The sequence below is a fragment of the Ochotona curzoniae genome, unplaced genomic scaffold, assembly GCF_017591425.1.
Source record: "Ochotona curzoniae isolate NIBS_2020 unplaced genomic scaffold, NIBS_Ocur_1.0 contig_605, whole genome shotgun sequence".
Lineage (NCBI taxonomy): Eukaryota > Metazoa > Chordata > Mammalia > Lagomorpha > Ochotonidae > Ochotona > Ochotona curzoniae.
This window is the reverse complement of record NW_024466491.1, coordinates 4,419,419-4,429,671: the sequence shown is the minus strand read 5'-3', so window position 1 is coordinate 4,429,671 and position 10,253 is coordinate 4,419,419. Positions and strand designations below refer to the sequence as shown.

At 63.8% G+C, this 10,253-nt stretch overlaps 1 protein-coding gene across 1 annotated transcript; it reads left to right on the top strand.

Annotated features, from left to right (window-relative positions):
• The first annotated feature begins 511 nt into the window (after window positions 1-511).
• Window positions 512-9,312, top strand: ASF1B (anti-silencing function 1B histone chaperone). The gene is made up of 4 exons (XM_040990948.1): window positions 512-620; window positions 5,475-5,590; window positions 7,649-7,825; window positions 8,412-9,312. The coding sequence occupies exons 1-4, from the start codon at window positions 512-514 to the stop codon at window positions 8,598-8,600; spliced, it is 591 nt and encodes a 196-aa protein (XP_040846882.1). The 3' UTR covers window positions 8,601-9,312.
• The last annotated feature ends 941 nt before the right edge of the window (window positions 9,313-10,253 follow it).

The window sequence follows — 10,253 nt, the reverse complement described above, 5'->3', positions numbered from 1 at the left end:
TATCTCAAGATCCTACTTTATCCCCCGCCTTAATTGCCGCCTGCCAATCACCGGCGGCGAGAGTCCCGCCTTTCCGCCCTCTTCAGCGAGCGCGGCGCGCCACCGCTCGGCCGTTGGCGGTGCTGCCCGGCTGATGGACGTGCGGAGGGGCGGGCCACGCCTGTGCGGGAAGCCTCGCGATTGGTTGAGAGCGCGCCTCGCGCCTTGACTCCGCCCACCCCGCTTTCGACCTCCCCCGAGTCGGAGACGCCTGGGATTGGTTGTAGAGACGGTCCCGCCTCCCCTCGCAACTCCGCAGAGAGAGACCCCCGCGGATTGGCTGGAGGAATCCGGGCGCGCGCCGGAGGCGCTCGAGGATTGGCTGGCTCGATTGGCTGCGGGGGTGGAGCCGGTGATTTGAAGGCGGCGCGCGGACGCGGTGCGCGTTTCCCGTCAGCCTAGAGGAGGCGGCGGCGCCGGCGACGGGAGTGACTGCCCACCTCGGGCCGCCCCCTCGCAGCCGGCCCCCACCATGGCCAAGGTGTCGGTGCTGAACGTGGCCGTGCTGGAGAACCCCAGCCCCTTCCACAGCCCCTTCCGCTTCGAGATCAGCTTCGAGTGCAACGAGGCCCTGGCGGACGGTGAGGCTGGGCGGCTGCCGGGGGTCGCCCCTTCACCCCCAACTCCCCGCCGGGTCCCGGTCAGGCGACCCCGACCCCCTCGGGCCGCTCGGATCCCAGCCCGAAACCCCCCCGACCCGCCCGCCCCAAGACCCCCATGACCGCCCTCTCTTTCCCGGCGGATCTCCTCCCGGGCATCCGCCTTCCCGTTCAAGGCCTGTTCTGCCTCCACGCTAACCGCACCCCAGGGCTTCCCTCCCCCGGCCAGACCTGCACCGTCACCCCGGCCCCTCCACGGGGACCCCAGCACCCTCACCCCTCCACGGGGCCCCCAGCACCCTCACCCCTCCACGGGGACCCCAGCACCCTCACCCCTCCTCCACGGGGTCCCCAGCACCCTCACCCCTCCACCGAGACCCCAGCACCCTCACCCCTCCTCCACGGGATCCCCAGCACCCTCACCCCTCCACCGAGACCCCAGCACCCTCACCCCTCCACCGAGACCCCAGCACCCTCACCCCTCCTCCACGGGAACCCCAGCACCCTCACCCCTCCACGGGGTCCCCAGCACCCTCACCCCTCCTCCACGGGGACCCCAGCACCCTCACCCCTCCACCAAGACCCCAGCACCCTCACCCCTCCACCGAGACCCCAGCACCCTCACCCCTCCACCAAGACCCCAGCACCCTCACCCCTCCACCGAGACCCCAGCACCCTCACCCCTCCACCAAGACCCCAGCACCCTCACCCCTCCACCGAGACCCCAGCACCCTCACCCCTCCTCCACGGGAACCCCAGCACCCTCACCCCTCCACGGGGCCCCCAGCACCCTCACCCCTCCTCCACGGGGACCCCAGGACCCTCACCCCTCCTCCACGGGGACCCCAGCACCCTCACCCCTCCACCAAGACCCCAGCACCCTCACCCCTCCTCCATGGGATCCCCAGCACCTTCACCCCTCCACGGGGACCCCAGCACCCTCACCCCTCCACGGGGACCCCAGCATCCTCACTCCTCCATGGGGTCCCCAGCACCCTCACCTCTCCATGGAGACCCCAGCAGCCTCACCCCTCCTCCATGGAGACCCCAGACCCTCTCTTCTCACCCCTCCCATGAAGACCCCAGACCCTCTCTTCTCACCCCTCCCATGAAGACTCCAGCACCCTCCCTCCTTCCCCACCCCCATGCCACCCTCCTTTCTATGTGTGAACACACCAGCGCAGCCCCCAGTAAGTGCACTCACCCCAGCACCCTCCTCATCTGCTAATATCTCAGTCGTCCCGCCCTAATCACTTGCTTCCTACCAGGGTGCAAACCCTGGCTTCCCTCTGCCCCCACCCCTCCCCACCCCACCTTGAGGTCTGCCAGGGTGGCGCTGAGCAGGGGGGTGGCCCGGTTTTCTGGGGGCTCCGCCAGTTGCCGTGGGGTCTGATGGTGGGCTTGGCTGAGCTGCGCAAGGGCCGAGGCGCGAGGCTTCCCCTGGCCGGCTCAGCCCCTCGGCCAACCACAGCCTTCCTGCTCTGTGGAGGAAGTTCTCAGGGCGGTGGCGTGTGTGCGGCCCGGAGGCCTGGGGGCAGGGGGTAGCTGTGTCTGTCCATGCCCCGTGGGTGGCCTTGGGAGAAAGGGGTAGCCGCCCACAAGTGGCGCCTGCATGGAGTGTGGGCTGCTTAGCAGCGCCCCCCGGTGGTCGGGGCAGGAGGGAGTCCTGCTGGTGACTGACTATAGAATCCCTTTCTGGAACAGGGCAGCGTGTAAATAAATAAATAAAGTGTAGCGTGACGCCGCCGGCCCGCCGCGGCCCAAGATTTAATTTAAAAGCCAGGAGGAGCTAGCAGGGGAAGGGATTCACAGGGCCCAGCTGGCCCCGGATCGGGTTTCCGGCAGCCTGTTGGCTCCTGGTGTTTAAAAATGGGTGCGTGGTCATGGGCTCGTAGTTTTGATTCCTACGGAGCCCCGGGTCCTGCTCCTTCACCAACTTTATTTATAGAATCCGAGCAGGAAATAGTGCGGGGAAGGCTGCCCGTTGTCATGCTGGCATAGAAACCCCACCACGTCTCCCAGGTCACACAGCCGCCCGGCGCGCAGCTCCTGGGCTCTGCGCCGTGCTGGCCAAGCAGGCCTTCCCCGTGTGGGGCTGGGCACCTGCACAGGTGTCAGCTGCAGAACTTTTCCTTCAGACTCCAAAGCCCCTGCCACCCCCCCCCCCTTGTGGTGCCCCGTTATTTCTTGGGACCCCCAAGCGTAGGTGCAACCCCGAAGTGCACACTGGGAATATGTGTGTGTGTGCTCTGCCCACCGCCCCTGTTCTGCTGCAGTTGAGTAAGTCAGGGATGCCAAATGGGACCCAGACAAGTGGGACCCAGAGAATGTCTGCTGTAAGATCCTTTGAATAGTGGGGGGTACGTGGTGCTGCGGGTTAGGCCGCTGCTTGGGACGCCCACAGCACCATCACAGCCAAATCCAGGCCCGGCTGTCCAGCTTCTGACCCGGCTTCCTACCGATCCAGCCTGGCCCTGCCTAAGTCCCTGCCACCACCTGGGACACCCAGGCTGTGTGCTTGGTCCGGCCTTCAGCCTGGTCCAGTCCTGGCTGTTGGCTCTTTTTTCCTTCTTTCTGTCACTCTGAATCTTTCTTTCCTCCTTCCTTCCTTAAGATCTGTTTATTTTCATTGGAAAGACAGATCCACAGAGAGGAGAGACAAAGATCTTCCATCTGCTAGTTCACTCCCCACGCGGCCACAATGGCTGGAGCTGAGTCAATCTGAAGCCAGGAGCCAGGAGCCTCTTCCAGGTCCCCCAAGTGGATGCAGAGTCCCAAGGCTCTGGGCTGTCCTCCACTGCTTTCCCAGGCCACAGGCAGGGAGCTGGGTGGGAAGTGGGGCTGCCAGGACATGAATTGCGGCTCCTGCAGGGGGAGGAGAGATGAGCCAATTGATCCGTCATACTGGCCTTTACATCTTTTCTAGGCTACTTGAAATACGTAGGCCAATGTCAGTACCACGGACATAGTTATGTTGTTAGGGAAACAGTGACATGAATAAGTGGCATTTTCCCCCCTCAACTATTTCCTCCTTGTGGTGGGCGTGATGCAGCTTGGAGGGCCGCGCTCGGGTCGTCCGCTGCCTCAGTACTCGAGCCACTTGTTCAGTGATCTGCAAGGCGGAATTCCGGAGGGAGAAGCAGAGATCTCCCCCATGCCGGTTCACTCCCGAAGTAACTGCCCCAGCCAGGAGGAAGGCTGGCACTCCGTCCAGGGCGCCCCTGTGGGTGGCAGGGACCCTAGGCCTTGAGCCATCCATTGCCAGGACTGGAACCACTCCCCTGATGGTAGTCGTCCCAAGTGGCAGATCCACCTGCTATACCACAGCACCCGGCCCTGGGGTTTGGATTTGTGCCAGGAACTCGCCGTGTCAGCTGGCTAACCCGGAATAACTGAGGTGCCCTGGGGGTTCTGATCGGATTCAGTCCATCCCGCTGCCCCCCTACGGCACATTAAAGGAAGGGACCCAGAGCTGACATACCCTCCCACCCACGCACTGGTTCTCACTCCTCCAGAAGGGGCCAGCAGGAGCCTGCAGCAGGTCCCTCGGGATGCCCGTGTCCCATCCCTGGAGTTTCTGGGTTTGAAGCCCTGAGTCCAGCTCCCTGCGACCGTGCACCATGGCACCATGACCTGGATCCCTGTCACTCACCCGGGTGGAGCTGCTAGTTCTCACAGGCATTTCAGGGGTGAACCGGAAGATGGGATTCCTCTGCCCGCCTCCTGCCCTGCCCCTCGGAGAGAGAGTGAGAGCTAGAGTAGTGTGACATTTCTGGTCTTCCTGGACGGGTGACAGAGGCGGGGGGCTGTGGCCGGTGGTCTTCCCGAGCAGCCCCTCACCCCAGCCCTGCAGGGCTTTCCCCAAGTAGCCGCACCTGTGTGAGAGGCTGAGGGAGCGGATGTGTGTACATCGAAGAAAAAGATCTCCCCTCTCCCCTCCAGGCCCAGGGTGACGCTGGACCGAGGGATGGAACGGGTGGCTTCCCGCAGGTTGACTTCCTGTAAAAATCACGGCTTGTGAAACTTGCCCAGCTGCCTGGCCCACGGGTTGTGTAATCCCAAAGAACCTAAAATAAGTGCCTCTGGGCTGGTCCCCAGCTGCCCCGGGCTAGCGTGACCTTGCCCCTGGTACACTTGGCTCTTCCTCCAGGGGCTGTAGTCGCTGGGAGTTTCCTGGGACAACGGGTGGGCTGAGCTGGTGCCCTCGCTGTCCCTCCAGCCCCCATTCCACCCCAAGGGGCTGAGATGGGGGCTCAGGGCTGGGCCCCCCCTACTGGATGAAGGTCCCTGCTGGACTCCTCCGGCCCCCTGCCCTATGGGCATCTTGAAGTGACTGGAGCTTGGTGACGGATCTCCGTGCAGCCTCGCCGTGCACCCCCCTCACCCCGCCCAAGCCTGCCACTTCTCTCCCATCTCCCCAGGCACGCCGGAATCTGCCGCCGTGCCCCAGTTGTCGAGGGATCACCTCCCCACTTGGTGGCACAGGGCCCTGTGTGTGAAAGAGGATGCTGCCAGCCAGCTCTGGGCATCAAGTGGGCAGGGCCCCGAAATGACCCGACTCCAACTCCAGGGCTGTCCCCTCCCTGGCTCTGCCAGGGCTCACGTGGCTTGACAGAGCTGCTGCCATCCGGGTCACCGCAGAGCAGGCCCCAAGGGGCCCATGCCGATTCCACAGGACACAGCCGAGGTCACCCCAGGGCAGGGCTAGGCCCCTGGGAGACAAGTCATCACACACACACACCCCGCCCATCCTCCCCTTGTGCCCAGATGTGCCCAGATCCTGGAATGTCCTGTCGGATGGGTCCTCACCCCCTGTTGTGGCCCATGTCCCCGCAGACCTGGAGTGGAAGATTATCTACGTGGGCTCAGCCGAGAGCGAGGAGTTTGACCAGATCTTGGACTCGGTACTGGTCGGTCCAGTGCCCGCCGGAAGGCACATGTTCGTTTTCCAGGTGAGCAGGAAGATGCCCGGGCCCTGGGTGGGCCAGCCGGCCGTCTGAAGTCCAGCTTCAAAGCCTCAGCGTGCTCTCGGAAGGGCTCTTACTGCTGCGAGCCGTGCTTCTCGGGGCTGCCCGGCAGTGTCATTGAGTTAGTAACACGCATGAATACTGAACCACCCAGCCTGAGTTTCTGTCAGTGCAAAAAAAGAAAAAAGTTGAGACCCAGCCCGCACGGTCCTGGCTCCCACACGGATGCTGGGCTACGGCCGGTACCCCTCGCGATGGACGCCCAGGGTGGAACACACACTGGGCCCACAGGCAGCTTAGCAGCTAAAGTCCTCACGTTGAATGCGCTGGGATTCCAAATGGACACTGGTTCGAATCCTGGAGGCTCCACTTCCCATCCAACTCCCTGCCTGTGGCTTGGGAAAGCAGTGGAGGACGGCCCAAGGCCTTGGGACCCTGCACCCGCGTGGGAGACCTGGAAGAAGCTCCTGGCTCCTGACTGTAGATCAGCTCAGCTCCAGTCGTTGCAGCCGTGTGTGGGAGACTCGGAGAAAGTTCCAGGCGCCCGGCTTCAGCTCAGGGTAGTTCAAGCCATTGCGGTCACTTGGGGAGTGAACCAGCAGATGGAAGATCTTCCTCTCTGTCTCTCCTCCTCTCTGTAGAGCTGACTCTTTTTTTTGTTTAAGATTTATTTATTTTGATTTGAAAGGCAGAGTTAGAGAGAGAGGGAGAGATATATCTTCCACGTGCTGGTTCACTCCCCAGATGGCTGCAAGAACCAGGACTGGGCCAGATCAAAGCCAGAAGCCAGGAGCCAGGAGCAGGCGCAGGGTCCCAAGGCTGTGGGCCGTCCTCCACTGCTGTCCCAGGCCGCAGGCAGGGAGCTGGGTGAGAAGTGGGGCAGCCAGGATGTGAATCGGTGTCCCTGTGGGATGCCGGGATTGAAGGCAGACGCGCACTGCGCCATAGTACCACCAAGTTGAGAGCTGTTTTTTAACATGAACTCACTGATGGAAAAAAAACAAAACACACACACACAACGTGGCCTGGTCCTCTGGAAGTCTCCTGGGAGCCAGAGGGCAGCGCCTCACGTGTTAGGCCCGAGGCCGAAGCATACGTGTCCGGCGACCACGTATTGTTTTAGCAAGTGGGCGAGTTCTTGACCCGGGCAGACGTGACCGAACAAGGGGATGGCGTCAGCAAAGCACCTGCTGGGTATCGCCCCAGCTCCGGCTGCTGACCTCCTGCAGAAACACCCTGGGGCGGCGGGCCACGAGGATGGCCCGGAGAACCAAGGGCCAGGGGACCTGGTTGGGACTCGCCAGGCCCTTGGGGCATCAGGGCAGCGTAAGAGAGCAGTTCAGGTCCCGCACGGATGCTGTGTTCGCTGATTTGCACTTTTTTTTTTTTTCATTTTTTATTATATTTTGACAATCTTAACATAGTTAATTAGGGTTAAAAGGTTCAAGGGCTGCAGGAAAGTGGGTCAGACTCTTAGTTCCATATTGTTTCCTTCATGTATCTGAGGTAAAGGGGGATATGGAGGGAGAAGCCCCACCCAGTCTCCCACCCATCCCAGGTCCCTGATGTGGGGCATGCTCCGAGGGTCCTGCTCAAGTGGTTTTGATAGTTCACCAGTCATGAATCGCTGTCAGTCTCACCACTCCAAGCACGATGAGGTCGTTGAGGAATCCACTGATTGACATAGTCCATCATAGAGTCTTCATTTGCCCAGTATTTCGCTGCCAACCTATGGCTGAGGTGGTTGGTTGACTTGTTCTGTCCTCTGTCTTCTCTTGGTGTTGATTTGCATTTTTATAAAATGCAGGTTGCAAGCTTTTCAGATGGCTAAGAGCACCCCAAGTTGTGGGGTGCTGCCATTGTCCTAATCCTAGCAGCTCCCACTCCTGGGGTCTCAGCGTTGGGGCGCGGGGCGGCCTTTGAAGAAGGGGTCCTGTGTTTTCGGGTCTCCCCACCCCCATCCACGTTCTGCCCCAGGACAGTGAGCCCGTGGCAGTGATGCTGGCGCCCAGCCCTGTGTCTTCTCTCCTCCCCACGCCCCAGGCCGACGCCCCCAACCCGTCCCTCATCCCGGAAAGCGACGCCGTGGGAGTGACCGTGCTGCTCCTCACTTGCACCTACCGGCGGCAGGAGTTCATCCGCGTGGGCTACTACGTCAACAACGAGTACCCCAGCCTGGAGCTGCGGGAGAGCCCGCCCGCCAAGCCCGACTTCTCACAGGTGGGGGCTGCCTGCCTCGACTTCCGGCTGGGGGTGGGAGCGGTGCCTTCTCCAACAGCCCCCCACACACAGACGCCGTGGGAGAGGGAGCCATTGTCGTTGGCAGCCGAGGTCACCGCAGTGAGATTGGTACCAGCAGCGCTGGACTGCGTACGGTGGCTAAGGCAGGCCCCGGGCGGGGTTAGCCGGCCAGCGGGGTGAGGACCCCCGCATCAAATGCAGGAGCACCCCAAGAGGGGGCAGAGTTCCAGCTCTGATCTCCCACTCAAGCAGAGCCGGGGGCTGCAGCAACAAGAGCTCAAGGACCTGGGCCTTTACTGCCCGCGCTCGGGGGAGACTGGGGTGAGCTGCTGCCATCATCCAGGGAGGGCTGCAGGGGCCCCAGCTCCCTCCGTGCCTGCTCTCCTTCTCCACCCCTGTCTCGCAAATAAGTGCCTTCCGAACAGGCAGGACATGGAGGCCCTCGCGTGCTCGGGGACTTCCAGTCAGCTTGGTCTGTCCTGGCGGAAAAGAGGTGGGGGCACGGAGGAGGCAAGGGGTCCTGGCTCCAAGGAAGTGGCAGTGACATGTCTCTACCCCGCCCCAGCTCCAGCGGAACATCTTAGCCGCCAACCCCCGGGTCACCCGCTTCCACATCAACTGGGACAACCACACAGACAGACTGGAGGACTCTGAGAACCAGGACCCGGCCCTGGGCTGCACCCCGGTCAAGGGCCTGGGGCTCCCTGGCTGCATTCCTGCCCTCCTGGCCGAGAACTCTATGGACTGCATCTAAGCCATGCTGGACGGGGAAGGGGGAAGCCGGGCGGTGGCCAGGCCCGCCCCGAGCGGGAGACAGGGCCAGGCCCGCCCCAGGAGCCCGCAAGGCCGGCAGGAGCCTGCAGGGACCATCACAGCATCCAGGCTGTCACTGTGGCGCTGAAGATCATCTCGCCCCCTCCGGGGGACCCCACGAGGGGCGCTGTTCTGGTCCCTGTGTGTACCACTGTCCATACCTGTGCCACTGAGCACCACATGGCCACAGGCCCCCTCTGGGCCACCACCCGTCCCCTTGTCCAGCATGGGCAGGCCGACCTCGCCAACAGCAGGGTGCCCAGGGAGAGCCACAGTCTCCCACCCTGGGGGAGATACTGGCAGGCGCGTCAGCAGGACGACCCTTCCACCACCGGCTGCCCGCACCTGGCTTCTGCCAAGACCAGCGTGCCCTCCCGGGAACCGCAGGAGCCGTGCCCTCCAAGGGCTGTGGCGACTACAGCCTGTGGGCCAGTGGCATTTTTATATTAAAGATATCTGGTTGGTTTGAAAATAAGAGCACTTCATCGAGGCGAGTGTCCAGCCCTCATGCCCCCAGGGAGTGGCCGCAGCCCTGGCTGGCGGGCACATGCCACTGTGGTCCTGCCTCGGGCATTGCTTCCTCAGGTCTGTAGGTGGGTTGGACTCTGACCCGCGGGAAGAGATCCATATCAGATCCCAGCGCACGTGGGCACACACACACACAAAGCTAATGCTCCCAGGACACAGGCTCAGCTTCCCCACACGGGAGGGGGGGGACGGACAGGGGCTGGGGGGGGTCCGGGGCAGTGGGGCTGGGGGGGGGTGGGGCTGGGGGGGTCCGGGGCAGTGGGGCTGGGGGGGGTCTCGGGCAGTGGGGCTGGGGGGGTCCGGGGCAGTGGGGCTGGTGGGGGGTCTCGGGCAGTGGGGCTGGGGGGGGTCCGGGGCATTGGGGCTGGTGGGGGGTCTCGGGCAGTGGGGCTGGGGGGGGTCCGGGGCAGTGGGGCTGGGGGGGGTCCGGGGCAGTGGGGCTGGGGGGGGTCTCGGGCAGTGGGGCTGGGGGGGGTCCGGGGCAGTGGGGCTGGGGGGGGTCTCGGGCAGTGGGGCTGGGGGGGGTCCGGGGCAGTGGGGCTGGGGGGTCCCGGTTAGAGGGCTGGGAAGGGTCTAGGGCAGGGGGGCACATAGTTCTAAGACAAGACAGCCCTTCCCCAGTCTGGGGTTGCCTCCAAAACCAGAAGCCCCTCTGACCAAGGCCGCAGCTCCGACTGTCAGCTGGGGAACTGTTGGTCATCCCCAGCTGGGTGCACTGCAGGACACCCCTCTTTTCAGGTCCGTGCCCGGGCGGAGGAGGGGGTTTAGAGGGTCGTCTGTAAAATGGGGGCGTGCCATGGCACCCACGGCACAGCTGCGACCCCTCGTCCCCGAGGTCCAGCATCGCCAGGAAGCTCGCGCCCGTGACTGCGGGAGAAAGCGGCAGCTTCCCCACCCGCCCCGCTACAAGCCGGCCAGGTCCGCGGGAGGACCACGGAGACCTCTGACCCGTCCCCCGGCGGCAGGTGGCCAGGGCGGCGGCGTCCACCCCGGCTGGCCGGCGGCCGCTGCCGCACTGGGCGCGGGCGGGGGACTGCGGCGCCCGCCGGGGCCTCGGAGCGCCGCG